General features: G+C 48.6%; 1 protein-coding gene across 2 annotated transcripts in view; it reads right to left on the bottom strand.

Annotated features, from left to right (window-relative positions):
* PGPEP1 (pyroglutamyl-peptidase I) overlaps positions 1-16,828 on the bottom strand; it is a 28,371-nt gene extending 11,543 nt beyond the window's left edge. For both annotated transcript variants that reach the window (XR_009402343.1, XM_059389437.1), the window contains exons 1-2: positions 16,713-16,828; positions 14,417-14,469 (exon numbers count right to left, since the gene is read on the bottom strand). Coding sequence is in view for 1 of the 2 variants with exons in the window: in XM_059389437.1 (XP_059245420.1) it covers positions 14,417-14,469; positions 16,713-16,746 (87 nt within the window). In the remaining variant the exon portion in view is untranslated. The remainder of the gene's footprint in view (positions 1-14,416; positions 14,470-16,712) is intronic.
* Between the last annotated feature and the right edge of the window lie 3,965 nt (positions 16,829-20,793).

Below are 20,793 nucleotides of genomic sequence, written 5' to 3'. Positions count from 1 at the left end.
ACAAGGACACCTGGAGGGTAGGTGGGATGAGGTGTATGTGTGGGGGGAGTCTCAAACGCCAACACAGGGAACTGGGACCCCATTCTTGTCACAAAGCCCAATGATGTGCATGATCAGAAAGAGCCCAGCCCCCCAGGAAATCTCATGGCCAGACCGATGAGGGCAAACACTGGTGCCCGGGTGGGCTGCAGACCGCTGCTGAGGCACGTGGCTGGGAGGCGAGGGGGGTGACATTGTCTGTGAAGTCAATTTCAAGACATTTAAAACATACCTTAAGAGAAACTTTGTAAATGGTTACAATGATTTCTCTGTCATCAGTATTTTTACTCTGCACGTTCCCCTCTCATCTAAGCCTCACCTTCCTGGACTGTGCAGTGGGATCAGGGTGGACATTCTGTAAAGGGTGTGGGCACCTGGAGATGAAGCAGGCAAGGGGGCTTGCCAGTGGAATCCCCTAGAAGGCTTTACATCTGGGATCCCTGTTTCCATTTCCACCGATTCATAAACGCTCACTGGCTTGCTGCGTGCCGTGGGCCTGGAGTGAGGGTTTCAAATGACCACACAAGCATGGACGGACCCTCTTCTCCTTGAGCATTCTTCATAGTAAAGTGAATACTCCGAGTAATAATTATCAGTAGGGCTGTTTCATAGAACTCCCAGATCTCACTCAGTGATTTGAAAATGCTACCCTGGTGGATATCAGAGAGATCCACCCGTGGGATTTATGGGGTACCCCAAGTTTTTTTTTTTTAAGATTTTATTTATTTATTTGACAGACAGAGATCGCAATTAGGCAGAGAGGCAGGCAGAGCAAGAGGAAAGGAAGCAGGCTCTCCGCTGAGCAGAGAGCCCGACGTGGGGCTCGATCCCAGGACACTGGGATCATGACCTGAGCTGAAGGCAGAGGCTTTAACCCACTGAGCCACCCAGGCGCCCCCCCACCAAGTTTTTTTTTAATGAACATATGATGTATTATTTGCCCCAGGGGTACAGGTCTGTGAATCATCAGGCTTACACATTTCACAGCACTCACCATAGCACATACCCTCCCCAATGTCCATCAGCCAGCCACCCTGTCCCTCCCCGCATGACCCCCCAGCAACCCTGAGTTTGTTTCGTGAGATTAAGAATCTCTTATGGTTTGTCTCCCTCCTGATCCCATCTTGTTTCCAGTTTGTCCTTCCCTACACCCCACAGTCCCCCGCTCTGCCTCTCAAATTCGTTATATCAGAGAGATCATATGATAATTGTCTTTCTCTGATTGACTTATTTTGCTCAGCATAATACTCTCTAGTTCCATCCACGTTGTTGCAAATGGCAAGATTTTGTTTTTGATGGCTGCATAGTATTCCACTGTATGTATGTATATGTATTTTTTTATATATCCAATCTTCTTTATCTATTCATCTGTTGATGGACATCTAGGTTCTTCCCATAGTTTGGTTATTGTGGACATTGCTGCTATAAACATTCGGGTGCACGAGCCCCTTCGGATCACTATGTTTGTATCTTTAGGGTAAATACCCAGTAGTGCGATTGCTGGGTTGTAGGGTAGCTCTATTTTCAACTTTTTGAGGAACCTCCATACTATTTTCCAGAGTGGCTGCACCAGCTTGCATTCCCACCAACAGCGTAGGAGGGTTTGGGGTACCCTAAGTTTTGTTTGGCAAATTGATTTGGAGACCCAAGCCCCGTGGTCTCCCACCCCACACTGCCCCAACCTCTTGCCTCCCAAGGCAGAATCAAAAATCACATCCTACCCTTCCTCGGCTCCCACTCTGTTTTTGCCTCCTGCCACATTCAGAATAAAAATCCTAACTCCCCACCATGGTCTATGAGGCCCTGTGGGAGCAGGACATTGCCAACTTCCTTGCCCTCCTCTCCCGTCATCCCCCCTCCCTGGTTCACCTCCTTCAGCCTCCCCACATAGCCTCCCGCACACCAGATTCACACCTGCCTCAGGACCTTTGCACTGGCTGTTCTCGCTGTGTGGAACACTCTTCCCCTCACTTTCCGGTCAGTGGACTCTCTCCTTAGCCTTCATGTCTCAGCCTCCTGAGAAGCACTTCTAGCCCCATAAGGTGGTGTCCTTGCCCCAGGACAGGACATACACAGAGCAGGTGCTCGTGAATATTGGCTGAACAATTGACCAGCTCAAGCGTAGACTAGGCAAAATGTAGACCTAAGTGCCCACTTTCCTCAACTATAAATGTGGGTTTGGACTAGCTGCTACCTTGAACCCTCTCTTTTCTTTTCATCCATTCTTACATTCAAAAGTAGTTCCTGGGTTGCCAGGCTGACTTAGTCAGAAGGGCATGTGACTCTTGATCTCAAGGTCATGAGTTTGAGCCCCACGATAGGTGTAGATATTATTTGAACAACCTTTTAAGATAAATTTAAAAAGTAACTCCTCACTATGCACAATAATGAAGAGACAGAGACAGCCCAAGCGCCCATCAGTGGATAAAAGCATAAATAAATTAAATGCAATCTAGCCACATGATTGAATATTATTCAGCCATGGAAAGGAATGGAGCCCTGATTCATGCTATGATATGGATGAACCATGAAAACAGTGTACTGAGTGAAAGAAGCCAGATACAGAAGGCCACACAGTGTATGATTTCATGTACATGAAATGTCCAGAACAGCCAAATCCATAGACACAGAAAGGGAACTAGAGGTTGTCAGGCACTGGAGAAGGCAGCATAGGGAGTGGCTACTGATGGAGATGGGATTTCCTTTGGGGTGACAGAAACGTTCTGGAACTGGATAGAGGTGGTGGTTGGACAACATTGTGAACGTACTAAATGCCACTGAATTGTTCATTTTAAAACAGTTACTTTTATAGTATGTAAATTTCATCTCAGTAAACAAAGAAAAGAGAGAAAAAAGTAGCTCTTAACTGCATGGATGGTGGAAGGTAGGAGTCACAGCCTCCAGAGCCAGGTAACCACCTTTGTTCTTTCTTCCTACCACTCACTGGCTGGGTGACCTTGGGCAAGTCATTCACCTACTCTGTGCCTCTGTTTTCTCATCTGTAAATGGGATTAACAGCAGTACCCCTGTCACAGGGAGGAAAAATAAAACAATATACATAAAAGGCATAGTGCCTAAAAATGGCTCCAAAGATGTTAACTTAAACTATATTTTAAAACATGTAGGGCGCCTGGGTGGCTCAGTGGGTTAAGCCGCTGCCTTCGGCTCAGGTCATGATCTCAGGGTCCTGGGATCGAGGCCCACATCGGGCTCTCTGCTCAGCAGGGAGCCTGCTTCCTCCTCTCTCTCTCTCTGCCTGCCTCTCCATCTACTTGTGATTTCTCTCTGTCAAGTAAATAAATAAAATCTTAAAAAAAAAAATAAATAAAAATAAATAAATAAATAAATAAATAAAACATGTATGTGCTTCCTTTAAAAAGAAAAAATCAAAGGAATTTCTTCTGGCTGGGGCACCTGGGTGGCTCAGTGGGTTAAGCCTCTGCCTTCAGCTCAGGTCATGATCCCAGGGTCTTGGGATCGAGCCCCACATCGGGCTCTCTGCTCAGCGGGGAGCCTGCATCCTCCTCTCTCTCTGCCTGCCTCTCTGCCTACTTGTGATCTCTCTCTCTCTGTGTCAAATAAATAAATAAAATCTTAAAAAAAAAAAAAAGAAATTTCTTCTGGCTAAAATGGAACCTCAGGAATCAGATTTTTATGCCCCTCGCCCCCGATCTGGAACAACTGGGGAAAAAAATAGACAAAGCGTGTAAAATAACACTTTTCTGACCTTGAGGAGTTAAAGCTGGGGTTCTAGAAAGGGTAAGAAGGCTACAGTTTGCAGAGTGGAATTCTGGAAAGAAGACAGCTAAGGGGAAGGGGAGGGAAGAGCTCAGTAATGCGGAGATCTGTTGAGGGTCTGAGAACTAATGGGCATATATAGGTGCGAGACCAGGGACAGAGCTACTTGAAAGCAGCAGAGGGAAAAACCCTCAGAGTTCACACAGGGTGTAAATACTTCGTGTTCCTCCCAGTCAGAGTGGAAAAACTTCTTAAGGAAGGGGGGAAAAATTAGCCCCAGAATAAAGGACTATTCTGGTCCTGCCTCGCAAAACTTAACAGCAAGGCTGGAAAGGATCAAACTATTTCCAGCAACTTTATTGTATCCCAGAACAAAGCTCAAGAACACGCAGAGGAAATTAAAAAGTAACCGGTGGGCCACAAGGTAAAATCCACTAGGTCTGGCATTAAACCAAAATTCACCGGAGAAGCAAAGAAGCAGAAAATTAAGACCCATAATGAGGAGAAAAATCAATTACTAGAAATATGCCCAGAAACAACAGAGATGCTAGAATTAATTAATATTTAAAGACATTAAAGCTGGGGTGCCTGGGTGGCTCAGTGGGTTAAGCCTCTGCCTTTGGCTCAGGTCATGATCCCAGGGTCCTGGGATTGAGCCCCATAATGGGCTCTCTGCTCGGCAGGGAGCCTGCTTCCCCTGCCCCCTCTCTGCCTACTTGTGATCTCTATCAAATAAATAAATAAAATCTTAAAAAAAAAAACATTAAAGCAGCATATTGAGGTGCCTGGGTAACTCAGTGGCTTAAACCTCTGCCTTCGGCTCAGGTCATGATCTCAGGGTCCTGGGATGGAGCCCCGCATCAGGCTCTCTGCTCAGCGGGGAGCCTGCTTCCTCCTCTCTCTCTGCCTGCCTCTCTGCCTGCCTCTCTGCCTACTTGTGATCTCTATCAAATAAATAAATAAATAAAATCTTTTTAAAAAATGCAGCATATTTTAAAAATCCATACAGATCAAGTCTGAGGAAACCCCGTCTAGATCTCATCCCCAGACTTCACCCGTAAGCACTGTAAACAGCACACACACCCGTGCAGACCTGAGAAAACACAGTATTCTTTGTACATCAACTGTATCCTTCAGCTTGTTTTCTCTACTCAGTCATTGTTGAAGAGGTCTAGCTAGATTGTTCCATGTAGATCTCTTTCCTTCCCTTTTCCCTGGAGCCCAGTACTCCATCTCAGACATGAGCTGCCGTGGATTTACATATTTTGCTACACTGGAATATTTAAGTGGCTTCCAAGTTTCCACAATTACAGGCCATGCCACCTCGAACATCCTGTGTACATTTCTTGCATCTGTGTGTGAGGCATCAATGCTAATAAGAAGTGGCCTGGGGATGCCTGGGTGGCTCAGTCAGTTCAGCGTCTGCCTTTGGCTCGCATCATGATCCCAGAATCCTGGGATTGAGTCCCATGTCAGGCTCCCTGCTCTGTGGGGCCTGCTTCTCCCTCTGCTTCTGCTCCTCTCCCTCTCTCTCTGTCTCTCTTGAATAAATAAATAAAAATCTTTGGGGTTAAAAAAAAAATTGGAGGTTATCTGTGTAAACTCCAGGGTTTTGACACAGAAATGGGTACAGGTAAGGGTGTGTGTGTGTGCGCGCGCGTGAGTGTGTGTGTTTTCCACCTCTGCCCCCTGACAGAGCTCAAGAGGTAATGACACCCCAGTAGCGGTGAGCACACCCAGCCCCCAGCTCCTGGTTTTTAAATGTTATTACCGAAGACAAAAATGAAGGCTTTATGTCAAAATTGCTAATTTCAAGGCTGCAGCTGGAAAAGAACATGGGTGAACCTGGAGTTCCCATAGGACCTTTCTGTTCCCTTCTGACGCATATGTATACCCAAGAGAAATGAAAGCCTATGTCCATACAAAAATGTGTATGCGAATATCCACAGCAGCACCCTTCACAACAACCGGAAGGTGGAAAGAGCCCAAATATCCATCAGGGAATGAATGACTAGTCAAAATGCAGTACGTCCATAGAATGGAATATTACTCGGCCATAAAAAGGAATGAAGCTTGGACGTATGCACACTACAGCATGGACAAGGCTTGAAAACATAACACTGAGTGAAAGAAGCCAGACATAAAAGGCCGCATGCCGTATGATTCCACATAAAATATCCAGAACTGGCAAATCCACAGAGACAGAAAGTAAATTAGTCATTACCAGGCACGGTGGAAAGGAGGAATGGGGAGTGACAGTTAATGGCATGGGGTTTCTTTCTGGAGCGATGAAAATGTTCTGGAATTAGATTAGTGGTGATGGTTATACAATTCTGTGAATATACTTAAAAAAACCCCACAAAAGTATTTATTTCAAAAGGGTGAATTTTATGGTATGTGATTATATTTCAATTAGATTATAGTTTGGTTTTTATTTAATTTTTAAAAAATTTTATTCATTCAAGAGAGAAGATAAGCCAGAAAGATTCTCAAGCAGACTCCATGCTGAGCAGGGAGCCTGGTTTCACAACCTTGAGGTCACACCCTGAGCCGTAACCAACGGTCAATGGCTTAATCCACTGAGCCACCCAGGCACCCCCTCTATCTTGTTTTTGTTTTTGTTTTTTAAATGACATGAAGCACCTGATATCCAATACTTAGGTAGAAACCAGAAAGGAAAAAAGAAAGGGATGTCTGACAAATGCAGTGAAGAGACTGGATGAGATCATGGAACAGAAGAAGGACATTGGTGGGAAAAATCCATGAAACCTGAATAAAGTCTCGACTTTAGTTTTAGTAATGGAGCAGCAGGGTTCTTCATTTTGCGGAAATGTAGTAGTTACAAGAGATGTTAACACCAGGGGAGATCAAGTGAGGCACAGACAAGAACTCTTTGTATTCTCTTTGTAATCTTTCTAAACTCCTAAATTCATCTCTAAAATTATTCTGAAATAAAGCTGATTTACAAAAAGTGAGCCTAGGACCAAAGAAAGAAAGATATGCACGGAAGAAGATAGGAACACAGCAAAAGGACACAGGAGCCAGCTGGAAGGGGCCGCCATGAGCCAAGTCTGGGACAATTTGAATATTAAAATAGGACAGTAAGCAATTGTCACATATTGAGGACAGTAAGTATCCATGAGTCTACACGGATACAAATAGACTCCTACAGCAAAGGCCATAAAAATGTCAAAGGAAAGATGGAATTAGAGGCACCTGGTGGCTCAGTGGGTTAAAGCCTCTTCCTTTGGCTAGGTCATGATCTCAGGGTCCTGGGATGGAGCCCCGCATCTTAAAAAAAGAAAGAAAGAAAAAAGAAAGAATGGTGGATTAGAAAACCACCATTTGGTATTCATCAACTAAAATATAACAGATTCAGGGGTGCCTGGGTGGCTTAGTGGGTTAAAGCCTCTGCCTTTGGCTCAGGTCATGATCTTAGGGTCTTAGAATCGAGCCCCACATCGGGCTCTCTGCTCAGCAAGGAGCCTGCTTCCTCCTCTCTCTCTGCCTGCTTCTCTGCACTTGTGATCTCTGTCTGTCAAATAAATAAATAAAATAAAATATAACAGATTCAGGCAAGACTCAGCAAGAGATGCTAAAAGGAGTGTGGGGAAGTCTAAAGAAGTATTTGTATGGTACAAAGTATCATATGACAGGACACTTTTCAATTAAAAGCACAAGAAGAGAAAACTACCAGATCTCATCTTTTGTAGCAAGTGATCAAGGGCAACAACACGGCAATACTTCAAACTCTGATGCCTCCTGATACAATGCACCAAGAAAGACACAACACTTCTGTGGGATTCCTGCCAAAACCAACAGCCTCAGTACAATCACGAGGAAACAGCAAACCATCCATCCTGAAAGACACCACCAAGGAGTGAGCAGTTCCCAGCAAACCTCGTCGTGTTTGACACAAAGACAGACTGAGGAAACTTCCAGATTACAGTGGATTAAAGAGGTAAACAACTGAACACAACATATGATAGAATTTTAATAAATTAATTAATTTATTAATAAATCAATGATCAAGTGATGCATTAGTAATTAATCACTTATTAATAATTAAGTATTAACAATTTAGTAATAAATATTAAATAGGTGTTGGTAAAATCTGAAGAAGACCTGTAGATTCTAGAATTGTATCTATGTTAAATGAGTCTGATTTTAATCACTGCGCTGAGCCTGTGTTTTAGGAAAAACACAATGAATTATTTAGGGAGACAAGGGGTATCGTGTCTGTGGGGCGTCGTTCGACTCAGGTCCTGATCCCAGCATCCTGGGATTAAGCCCCATGTTGGACTGCCTGCTCAGTGGGGAGCCTGCTTCTCCCTCTCCCTCTGCCCTTGCTTGTGTTCCCTCTCTCACTGTCTCTCTGTCAAATAAATAAATAAATAAATAAAATCTTTAATTAAAAAAGGGGGGGTATCATGTCTGCAACTGACCTTTAAGTGATTCAGAACAGGGGCACCTGGCTGGCTCAGATGGTTAAGCCTCTGCCTTCAGCTCAGGTCATGATCTCAGGGTTCTAGGATCGAGCCCCACATCTGGCTCTTTGCTCGTAGGAAGCCTGCTTCTTCCTCACTCTCTGCCTGCAGCTCCCCTTGCTTGTGCTCTCTCTTTCTCTCTCTCTCACTGTCAAATATATAAAATTAAAAAAAGAAAAAAGAAAAAAGAAAGAAATGACTCAGAACAGGGGTGCCTGACTGGCTTGGTGGAGCATGTGGGTCTTGATCTTAGGGTCATGAGTTTGAGCCCCACACTGGGTGTAGATTTGCATAAACAAATAAACCTAAATAGATAGATAGATGAATGAATGTATGACTTGGAACAGGGCAATTCCTCAAACAATTAAACATTATTATAATATGATCCAGCAATTCCATTTCTGGGTGTATATTGAAAACAGCCTCTTGGGGCGCCTGGGTGGCTCAGGGGGTTAAAGTTTCTGCCTTCCGCTCAGGTCATGATCTCAAGGTCCTGGGATGGAGTCCCGTATCGAATGGGGCTCTCTTCTCAGCAGGGAGCCTGCTTCCTCCTCTCTCTCTGCCTGCCTCTCTGCCTACTTGTGATCTCTGTCTGTCAAATAAATAAATAAAATCTTCAAAAAAAAAAAAAAAAGAAAGAAAGAAAGCAGCCTTTTAAATATTTGTATGCCCATGTTCGCAGCAGGGCTCAACACTATAGCTAAGATATGGAAGCCACACAGGTGTCTATCAGTGGATGCACGGGGATAAGCAAAAGGTGGTATAGCCACGCGGTGGCATATTATTCAGTCTTAAAAAAGGAAAAAAATTCTGACTGAGGCTACGTCATGGATGAACCTTGAGGACATTATGCTGCCTGAAATCAGCCAGTCGCCAAGAGGACAAACCCTGTAATGTTCCACTGATAGGAGTCCCGAGAGTCACCAAATCATTACCCACACAGGACACAGAAGGGAGGGGCTGGGGCCGAGGGAGGGCAACGGGGAAGTCCGCGTTTAATGGGGACCGAGCGTCAGTGTGGGAAGATGCGAGAAAGTTCTGGAGAGGGATCGTGGTGACGGTGGCACACCAGTGTGAATGTGTTTAATGCTGCCGAACTGTATACTTAAAGATAATTAAGATGGTAAATGTTATGTTATATATATTTTACCACAATAAAATAAGATGACTTGGAAGTCAAAAAAATTTTTTTTACATTATACTTATCTATCTCATTTATCCTTAGAGAAAGAGCAAATGTAATACGATGCTAACGTTTGAGGAAATCTGGTTACGGAAGGACTACTTCTCCGCCCTCTTCTATAACTGGTCAAAATTGTTCTTTCAGTGGAATTAGTAGAAGGAAGGTTGCTTCTTCTGCCCCCAGGGCTGGGAGAGCCTCCAGCAAAGACTTTTATCTTGGAATGAGGTCGCTAATCTGTCTATCTTGACCTGCTCTCACCAAGATTCCACTCTTTACGACTCTCCCCACCAACCCTTTTATTTTACTGTGGCTCTGGCAGACCTTTCTGGCAAGTGAAAATATGTTAAAAAGCCAGGAATTAAAAGAATCCATCTCTTGGACTTACACTGAGGACTTCAATGGATCACCTTTACTTGTTTGGGTCCAGCTGGGGAGCTGTCCCCAGTTAAGCCTGCTGTCCACGGACCAGGCCCCCCACAAGCCCAGGCACTGTACTTCATGAAACCACCTCCGTGCACAGGGGCACTCAGGATGCCAACTCGATCAGTGACCAACCCAAGACACCTCTGGGGCACGATAACCACACACGCCCCCACTCCAGGTCACTATGACACATGATGTGCTGGGGTCCCTGGGTGCTCAGTCATTAAGCGTCTGCCTTCGGCTCAGGTCATGATCCCAGGGTCCTGGGATCGAATCCCACATCGGGCTCTCTGCTCAGCGGGGAGCCTGCTTCTCCCTCTGTCTACCACTCCCCCTGCTTGTGCTCACTCTCTGTCAATAAATAAATAAAATCTTAAAAAAAAAAAAAAAAGACATGTAATATGCCAAGGCTGGATGCCTGGCTTGGAACAGCAAACCCTCCCACGGATCCTCTCTGCCTGGCAGAATGGGCAGTCCAATGGCGCTGAGCCACCTCCCTTGCCCGGAGTGACTTAACGGCTGTCCCCACTGGGTGATATTTCTTTGAGCATTAGTGGGATGGCCACATGCCCACATCAGTTCTCAGTAGTAGGAAATGAGCTGACATCACCAGGAGATCACAGACTGAGTCACCTTCTTTTTCCAACTTTTTTTTTTTTAACGTAGGCTCCATGCCTCACTTGGGGCTTGAATTCCCGACTCTGAGATCAAGAGTCACGTCTCCTACTGACGAAGCCAGCCAGGTGCCCTGTGAGTCACCTTCTCATCCTAAACTTTGCTCCTCACGTCCTCTGGGCCCTCAGCTATGCTCCCCTCACCAGCGGAAAAAAAATCTAAACTAAGAAAACTGCCACCATAGGGGCGGCTGGGTGGTTCCGTGAGTTAAGCATCTGCCTTCCACTCAGATCATGATCCCAGGGGCTCCCTGCTCAGCGGGGAGCATGTTTCCCCCCTCTTTCTCGCTTTCTCTGTTACTCTCTCTCTCTCTCTCTCTCAAATAAATAAATTAAAATCTTAAGAAAAAAACAAAATGAAACAGCCTCCAAAAATATACACCAGCACACCCACCCCGTGCTATCTCCCGCCCACAGCATCCCCACAGTGAGGCAAACCACCTGTTCATCAAACACCCGGAGAGGAGCGTCTCTGTTCATTATGGAAGCCCCCCCCCCCGCCAGTGCCAATGGGAGTGGGAGTAGGGGGTCAGTAGGAAAAAGAGCCAGCTGCCCCCCCACCCCAATTCAGGCTAAGCAAGTAGCAGCTGGCACCTGGGGGGGACACAGACTCCATACCCGCCTGTCCACTGGCAGCTTGAGACCAGTCAAACTCCTCTAAGATGACCGAGGTCAGGAGAGCAGCTGCCTCCCAGGCAGGGTGGGGAATGCTGGGGAAGCAGGGGTGGGAGGGAACATTCCAGGTTGACAGAATTGTTCACTATCCTCATTGAAGCAGAAGGGATATGGATAGAAATACTCTTCCCCGCAGTGACAGGGGTACGGAGACCTGTCAGTATCACTTTATGCAAATTGCTTCCAATTTTAAACCAGGCAACGGAGGGGAAGGAACAAGCTATCAAAGTTCAGGGGGAGTTATCAGAAATAGGTGGTCTGTAATCTAGCTGAACTCTTGCCTCTGGACACTTTCTGATCCAAGAGAGCTGGGCGGTTCTCCTGTGGGAGGAGGCGGGTGGCAGCATCCCCCAAGTCCCATGACACGGCAGCGAGCGCACCGCAGCAAGCACAGCCGCCCCGCACACATACCGTGAAAGGAACAGGGCTCACACACCCCCAGACGGCGCATTGTCTACACCCCGGTCTACCTGACAAGACCCTGCCGCAAGGCCGCATCTGACCGATTCCCTTGACCCCACAACAAAGACCCCCTTTGTTCCCTGGTTAATATCCTTAGCAGGTCTGTCTAGACTCACTGTGGCAGTAATTGTCCCATGATGTCACCAGGACCTGTGACCCAGCTCCTCCTCGCTGTGCTTGGGCAGGGAACACTCCAGACGGCCAAACAAGGGGGTCCCGGCCCTTGACACCCACCTGAGCCTCCTAGGAAGAGAGAGACCTGCGGCCAGCGTCCTACATCCACCACCCTAGACCTAGAAGAAGACAGGACGCTCCAAAAACGAAGTCCGTCCTGTGCGAGGTGCTTAGGGGCAGTGCCATGCTGGGGAATGAGGAAAAGGGGGTGCCCTCTGTCTCCACACTCCCACCTCCCCAATGTAGCTGGTGGGAGACAGTTCATTCTGCACTAGAGCACAAGTTCACGGAAGGCGTGAAGAAGGAAGGTTAGATGAGAGAGGGACCAGGGGAGGGCCAGGGGAGAGAGGAGACAGTGACAGACAGAGACACAGAGAGATGGAGACATAAGGGGAGGGAGACACGAAAAGAGAGAAACGGAGACCCACAGAAAGACCAAATGAAACTGAGAGAGGGGGACACAAGGGGAGAGAGCCAGAGATGGAGAGTGCTACAGAGACGTAAGGGGAGAGAGGGAGAGACCAGAGGGAGGCTCAGAGAGACAGAGACAGAAAGACAGATAGAGAAGGGGAGAAAAAAGAGAAATGAGTGGGTCCCTGAGAGAGGAGGCGTTCCTTCTACAGGGGACAGTTTGGGCTTCTGAAAAATCCATGGGGACAGGAAGTTAACTGCTGCTCACTCTGGGACACGAAACTCCCATCTTCAGCTTGAGCCGATCACCGTGAACTGCCACCTGATCTCACGTCTGGATCCCACCAAGAACACTCCAAGCCATATTTTCCTGAGGGACAGATTGGACCCATCCAACTGGATGCCTTTTCATGCGCAAGTCTGTTTCATCCAGGTCAACTAAAACACACCAAGGGCAGCTCCCAGCAACCCCACAGACAGATCCCGCACACACTGCGCTTTGCGGAAGGCGACGGACCCAAGCACAAGTCCGCTGACGCCAAGTTCTAGAACAGGTGACACCCACGTGGCAGAAAAAAAAAAAAGAGAGAAAGTCAGCAGAGATGTTTACACCTGGGGAGAAATAGCTAAGAAGGGCCACAAGGAGCTTCTGTGATGAGAAAGGGGCTAGGAATGTTCTAGATCTTGATCCAGATGCGGGTAGCACGGAGGTGCACATGCGTGAAATTTCATGGAGTTACATGAGGCAATCACTCAGCATATGTATGTGCAACTCTAGCTTTTGGTTTTAAGGGGAACAATCACATCTTGGGAAAGTTGGTGTCTTTTTTTTTTTTTTTTTTTTTTTAATCCATGGAATGGTAGAGAATCTTCTCTTATTGTTTCACAGGCTTGAGGTAGAAAATGGAAAGACTTCCAGAGGCAAGGTCTGGCAAGATGGGCAACCAAAATATCAGGGGCACTTCCCCTCCAGCAGCAGAATGAAAAAGCTGCCACCCTCCACCATCCGCATCCCAAAGCTCAGAGGGATTTCCAAAGATTGTTTAATTGATTTTTCTCCTATTTAGATGCAGATCATAGTGTCTGGGGCCCAGGAATTCAGACACACGGCTTTGTGTCCACTCAGCCCCGTGAAGGCTCCTGTCTGAAACTCGCACAAAGCCAGACACACAACGTCTTCAGAAACACGCTGTTTCCTTTTTGTCTGGGGCTCCAGGGAGAGGGTACGACGAGCAGAGCCTGGGACACGCTCCCATCTGCAGGGTCCTGGGGACCCTGTCCCTCTGTCCTGCTCACAAAGTGGGGTAAAATGTTTTTTAATAGAAAAAGAAAAGCAGCCAAGATTTTGAGGTCTCTACTTGGGGTGATATAAAAAAGTGTGTGGGCGGGGCAAAACTAGGGGTGGACACATGGAGGTTTCAACTTGGATTTTTCTCCAAATTCAGGGCTCTGGCATGAAAAGCAGGGGATGCTTTAAATCAAGCAGCTAATGGGCTAGGATTAACATGAGTTTGGCTCCGGTCTCTGCAGACCTGATTTATATAAGAAGAAAACGGTTCTCTCTTTCTCTCTCCCCATTGTTCCCGTCTGTCTCTCCAAATGCCCCATCTGACAAAGAAAGTGGAAGGCTCACAGGCTGACAACCTGCTCAGGACAGTGGGAAAGACACCCCCTACCCCCCAATCAGCAGCCTTCTCCTCCCACAACTGCTGGGAGGCAACAATGAGGGTCACTATACCTTCTCTAAAAGGCTAATACAACCCCCCAACATCCCTGCCTGGTTCCCCCCAAAACCTGGCTGGGGCAGGGGACACTTTTGAGTCACTGCCACTCCCGTTTCCTGACTGTGTGACCTCAGATAACTCTCCGGGGACCCCCGGTTGCCCAATCAGGAGCGTGGGCACAAGAATGAGTACACCCAACCATGCAAAGGCTGTGAGGGAAATTCAGAGTGCTTCGTACACAGCAAGCCAACAAATGTGGTCATACTGGTCACCATCTGGAAAGGTGTGGATATCAGACTTAAATGTTTTGCTGGAAGCTTCAAGGGACCCGTTCTCTTTCATAGGTTCCTTCCTCTCTTTGGTGCCATATATGTCCACGGGGAGCCCAGCCCTGAGTCTGATTCCTACCCTCCAGATCCAAGTTACCTGGACTGCAATCCAGCTGGCGTTCACGGTGTGTTCTCCAAAAGGGCCAAATCCTGAAAGAGAAAACAGGAGAAGCCACATATCACCACCCAGTGACCTCTTGTAGCCTGCCCAGGGTTGCGTTGCTGCCTCCACCCAGCGGAAAGGAACGGGGAACTTGGGCAGCAGCTGCCACCAGGGCCAATGTCAGAGGCCTGGTCCTGCTATCTGGGGCACACCCAGGGCCCTTCAGAGAGCCTCCCTATTTCTCACTCTTAACTGCTTTTATTATTATTTTTAAAAGATTTTATTTATTTATTTGACAGAGGGGGAGATCACAAGTAGGCAGAGCAGCAGGCAGAGAGAGGGAAAAGCAGGCTCCCTGCCAAGCAGAGAGCCCAATGCGGGGCTTGATCTCAGGACTCTGAGATCACGACCTGAGCTGAAGGCAGAGCCTTAACCCACTGAGCCACCCAGGCGCCCCTCTTAACTGCTTTTAACTGTCCTTTCCTATCTTCCCCTTTGCCCAACCCTCGTGCCTTCCAAGGGGCCAGTGGCCTCTTGTTGCCCCCAAAAGGGCTGGCCTTTTTCCCCCTTTCGATTTTTTCCACTATCCCTGATCCCCATCTATAATTATTTTACCACCGTCTTTGTGCAGGGCCTCTGTGCTCCGTGAATCACCACCAAGTGAGGAATGGCCCTTAAGGGATACATGTGGGTGTCTCCTAGGCCAGGCTGTCCAGACAACCTCCTGCCACCCTCTTCCCTGCTTGCTCGAACTCCAAGTCCCACTTACAAACTGAGGGAGTGGTCAGAGGATGCGTTAAGGGTTCTGCCTGCACTGTGGCCTTCAGCCTCCCTGAGTGCTTTTCAGGCAAGGCTATTTTCTGCACCCCTTTTACAGGAGCAGGACTAAGGCACAGATAGGTGAAAACCACTGCCCAGGGTCACAGACCAAGAAGGCAGAAGAGCTGGGATTCGAAACCAGGCCCATGAGAATTCACAACTCTTCTCTTCTAATCACCCTGTCCCCCTGCCTAGAAAGGAATATCTCCAAGAGAGGATGCCCTGGAACTGGGGGTCACTCCAGCTGTACTGAGGGTCCCAGGTGGTGTCGTGGCCTTGGGAGGGAAGCTGCACCTTGGAACAGCAGAGCCTCCCCCACAGTGGGGCAGGACCTCTCCACCCCTTATCTTCTCCTGTAGAGACTAAGTTTGAGTCCCAGCTCCACCACCTACAAACAGGGTGACCTCTGTAAGCCTCAGTTTCCTCTGTGCAAAATGGAGATGGTACAGATGTAATGAATTCATGCAAGGAAAATGCCCAGTCCGGTGGCTACCTACAGAGCCCAGCACTAGAGGAACAGATTACCAGATACAGGAGGGCTGCGGGGCGGGGAAGGGGGGGGGGGTGGCGGCAGCAACTCTCCCTGCAATTAGGCACACCTGTTAAGTGAGTGCTTCTTCCACCTTCCTGGGAATGCCAGGATCAGCCTCACCCTCCCCAGGCCAGAAAACACTTGTGGGAAGCTTAGCTGGATCTCCCACTCTGACCCCTCTAGAGAGCAGGCCAAAATGACACCCCCCCCCAACCAGAGGCCAGCGGAAGTTGACGTTCACGTGGCCCTGAGGCGGAGTCTTCCCCAGGAGGAACAGTTAGTTTCGGGGAGTTAGTGACAGCAGGCACGGGCTCACCCATAAACAGCTCGGGGAGGGGTGGGGGTGTGTGGAGATTTTTGACCCTCACGGTCCTGGGGACAACAGAAACAGCAGCTGGCCACCCGAGGTTCCCCGACCTCCACCTGTTCTTGCCTCGGGAGAACAGCCCCCCCATTAGCACAGGGCTGGGGGAGCAGTGGCTGGCAGGAGGTTCATTTGTCACTGGGGCACTTCCTGCCCGCAAATTGGCCTTTGTCCCCTGGGGCCGTGGGTGGGGACAGAACCGACCTCGGGAGGGGCAGGGAGAAGTCCAGTCCTGCCCACCGGCTGGTCAGACGGAACAGACAGGTGCCCAGAGAACCACTGTCCTCACCCGGGGAAGGAAGGACGCCAGAGGGGCCTGTTCTGCGCGGGGCACTTGGCTGGACCCTCACACCCCTGCTTGCCCCGACCCCTGACAGTGGGGCCAGAGGGGCGCCCCTTCTCCACTTTCTACGTGTTGCGCGGAACAAGCTGGGCGATGACATCTTCCAAACCTGGGACGACTTCTAGCACCTGCCCCTGCCGGGCCACCGCGCCCCTACCAACCCCGCCGGCTCTGGAGCCGCCCAACCCGCCCCTGCCCGCGGTCGCTATCGCCGCGGCCGCCATCAGCGTACCCGTCACCACCACCGCCTTCCTGGGCTGCTCCATGGCGGGCTCGGGCGCCGCCTCTGACCCGCTCCAGTCGGGACTGGCAAGTCGGCCGCCGCAGCCGCCGGGACCCCGCGCCGCCCCGCCCCCGGGCCCGCCCCCAGCCCCGGCCCTGGCCCCGCCCCCAGCCGGGCCGCTCGGCGTGCGCGCCCCGCAGCCCGAGGCGCGGCGTGCGCGCCCCGACTCCAACACGCGCCCTTGGAGCTCCGGACCCGCACCTTCCCCAAGTTCGGTTTCCCCCTTGTAAGATGGGGACAGTTTGTTTCGTACGATGTGGCCGCTTGAACTCACTTGAGTCAGGCGCTGCGACGAGCGCGTCATTTCATTCCGCGTGTTCACTGAGCGCCGCTATCCGCCCTCTCCTGGGGATAATCTGGCTCTCCCTCCCCCGCCACCTCCCGTAAGACTCGGTTATTCACTTCGTTTTGCAGAGGAAGAACCTGAAGCACGGTTCTAAGGGCTGCTCTACTAGAGCCTCCTGGAGTCAGAGAAGTGGCATGCATGAAGACCCGGAGGTTTAGAGGGGAACGGAATAAAGTGAAAACCCAACACCACAGTAAGATGTTGCCGGAGGTCCTCTGCAGGCTCCCATGTTGCAAAGAAGGAGGCTGATGTGGCGCCACAGACCTCGGCCTCCCCTCTCAACATCTCCCCAACACTCAATTCACTTCTAGCCCCAACAGTACTTTAAGGGCCTAGCGGGGTCCCACCCCAGGGCCTTTGCACTTCCTGTTGCTTATGCCCGGAGCATGCTCTGCAAGTTATCTAGCTGCTTCTCTTCCTTCAAAGTTCAGGGGAACTTCACCTCTTCCTAGGGGTTCTACTTACCCTACCTGGCTGAGATCTCCCACCATACTTCTCATCCTCTGTGAACAGATCATCTCCTTTCCTTATTTCATCCTGTTTGTCGCAGTGATCACACTCCATTATAGACACTGCTTTTCTGGTTTGTTTCCCATTTCTTCTGACATAGAGATTAGGACTTCCAGAGCAAGGATGTGTCTCCATTACAACCATATCAGTGCACCCAATATGTGCCTGGCATACAGTAAGTCACCCACTAATGTTGATCAGATTTCTCCAAAATGGCCAGAAAAATAAGGCTGAGTGTCTGGCCACATCATCAGAAAACAGGGCTAGACCCTGGACTTGGGTCACTGACATCTCATTCCAAGCAGCCTTGGCCCCGGATTAGCTAGGATGCCAACTCAAGAGCCATCTACCTCTGGCCCTGGTCTCAGAATACCCAGAGCAGAGTTCACTGGGCTGGCCTGGAGCCCTGGTCTGCGAGCACAGAACAGAGGTCACATACTCAGTGGCTATTTTGGTCTCTGGCAGCTTCAGGTAGAATTCAGAAAATCTGAGAGCCGGCCTGAACCAGCTGTGGGAGCAAGACCCAAGCCAAGTGGGAGAAGAGAACAGAACAAAAATCTCAGCAAGGATCAGGTTTCATAACTCCGACATGTAATAAGTGTCTGCACATGTTCCTGAAGCCAGGGTTGTGGAGGGAGGGAAGCCACATCATTTTCCCTCATCCCACCACACAAAAGGGAGGAAACCTATATAACATCCAGAGTGAGTGCTGATGGGGAGAAACTGAGTCATACACTACCGCTGAGACTGGATGGGAGAAAGGCTCAGATACACAGGTAGCCCACACCACACTCCGTTCCTGTCTGAGCATATCACTTGGGTTTTCTTTCTTAATCTCACAAACCACTTCAAGGGAGGACTGTTCTGACCCCATTTTTCAAGTATGGAAACAGGCCCAGAGCAACTCAGTCATTTGTCCCAGGATCACATGTGCGAGGGACAGGGATTTGGAGCAGGAGTAAATAGGCCTGTCCTTAGGGAGGACAAGCAGCCCCCAAAATATCCTGGCTGGTGCTTCCGAGGTCTGCACTCCAGGATCTGCTTTGCAACAGTGGCGGGATAGATGAAGAGATAGAGCGCACCTTAAAAAAATTTTTTTAAAAAGCAAGATGGGGGGGGGCGCCTGGGTGGCTCAGTGGGTTAAAGCCTCTGCCTTCGGCTCGGGTCATGATCTCATGGGCCCGGGATCGAGCCCCACTTAGAACTCCGTATTCAGCGGGAAATCTGCTTGAGGGTTCTCTCTCTTCCTCTTTCTTTGCCCAGCCCCCTGCTCATGTGCACTCTCTGTCTTTCTCAAATAAATAAGTCTTGAAAAAAAAAAAAAAACACAAGATGGTTATATTGGAAAGCCAAGTGCAATAAAGGGCTTCTGCTACATGGAAAAGCTTGGCAGTTCCTCAAGTTCAACATACTTACTGGACGACCAGCAATTCCACTCCTAGGCATAAATCCCAAATAATTGCAAAGAGGTTTTCAAACAAATACTTGTACATGAGTGGTCATGACAATACTTAATTGTTGAAAGGTCAGTATCGGGGCACCTGGGTGACTCAGTGGGTTAAGCCTTTGCCTTCGGCTCAGGCCATGATCCCAAAGTCCTGGGATGGAGCCCCCGCATCGGGCTCTTTGCTCAGCAGGGAGCCTGCTTCTCCCTCTCTCTCTACCTGCCTCTCTGCCTACTTGTGATCTCTCTCTCTCTCTATCCAATAAATAAATAAATAAAATCTTAAAAAAAAAAAAAGGTCAGTACAAACAAACAAACGTCCATCGACAGATGAATGGGGAAAAAATTGGTCTATCCAGGAATGGAATATTACTCAGTTATACAAAGGGAGTTTTTTTGATACACGCATGGATGAACCTTGAAAACATCATGCCTAGTGAAGGAAGCCAGTTACAAAAGGCCACAGGGTGTAAGATTCCACTTACATGAATCCTCCAGAACAGGGAAGTCCGTAGACAGAGAAGGGAGGTTAATGGTCACCAGCGGCTGGGGGAGGAGGGCAGGGAGTGACCATTCACGGGGATGGTGTTTGCTTTTAGGTGATGAAAATGTTCCAGAACTAGATAGAGGTGACGGTTGCACAACACGGTGGATGTATTCAATGCCAATGAATTGTATACTTTAAAATGGTTTCAGTGTGGGGCGTCTGGGTGGCTCAGTGGGTTAAGCCTCTGCCTTTGGCTCCGGTCATGATCTCAGGGTCCTGGATCAAGCCATGCATTGGGCTCTCTGCTTGGCAGGGGCCCTGCTTCCTCCTCTTTCTCTGCCTACTTGTGATCTCTCTCCTTGTCAAATAAATAAATAAAATCTTTAAAAAAGAAAAAAGAAAATTGGTTAAGTGTTAAGTTTTATGTTATGTGAATTTTATAGAAAGAAAGAGGAAAGGAAGGAAGGAAAGAAAGGGAAAGAAAGAGAGAGAGAGAAAGGAAAGGAAAAAAAAGAAAGGAAAGGGGAGGAGAGGCTCCTGGGTGGCTCAGTGGGTAGAGTGTGGAACTCTTGATCTTGGGGTCCTAAGCTCAAGCCCCAAGTTTGGTGTAGTTTTACTTTAAAAATAAATAAATAAATAAATAAATAAATAAATAAATAAAATATTTAAAAAGAAAAAGGAAAGCCAGCGTGGAAGCATTTACGGAATGAAAAGCTAATGTAAAGTTAGAAACACACACACAAATGTGTTTGCGAAGACAGAAAATATCTCAGGAAGGAAAAGCAAGAAATTTGATAAGACTTTCCCGGAGAGAACCAGGATGGGGGAGGTGTGACAGTGGGGGCAGCAGAGGAGCCCTGCGAACACGCTTCTTGCACGAGGTACATACATCCACTACAGGTGTCCGCTGCTGTCTGAAAGTAGAGCATTTCTGTGAACCCTTATAGGAAGCGGAGATGGCGAGGAAGCAATCGCCACTCATTTATATGGGAAACATTTTGAACATTCCCAGACACCCCCCGCCAAAATAACCTTTCTCAGGCTTTTCTGGTACCTGAGGGCACATCCTGTTAACAGATACACAAAATCAGTTAAAACGCAGACGCTCACAGCCACAGTTTAGTGCTCTGGTGGGTTGATGCCGGGATGCTGAGTGCAATTCTCAGAGAAGGACCTAGGCTAGCTCTATCAGGACTTGCTGAAGAATGAGCTCTGAAGGCTATCTTTGCCCTTCACTCTTTCC

The sequence above is a fragment of the Mustela nigripes genome, chromosome 2 (assembly GCF_022355385.1).
Source record: "Mustela nigripes isolate SB6536 chromosome 2, MUSNIG.SB6536, whole genome shotgun sequence".
Classification (NCBI taxonomy): domain Eukaryota; kingdom Metazoa; phylum Chordata; class Mammalia; order Carnivora; family Mustelidae; genus Mustela; species Mustela nigripes.
This window is presented reverse-complemented; position numbering and strand designations above follow the sequence as displayed.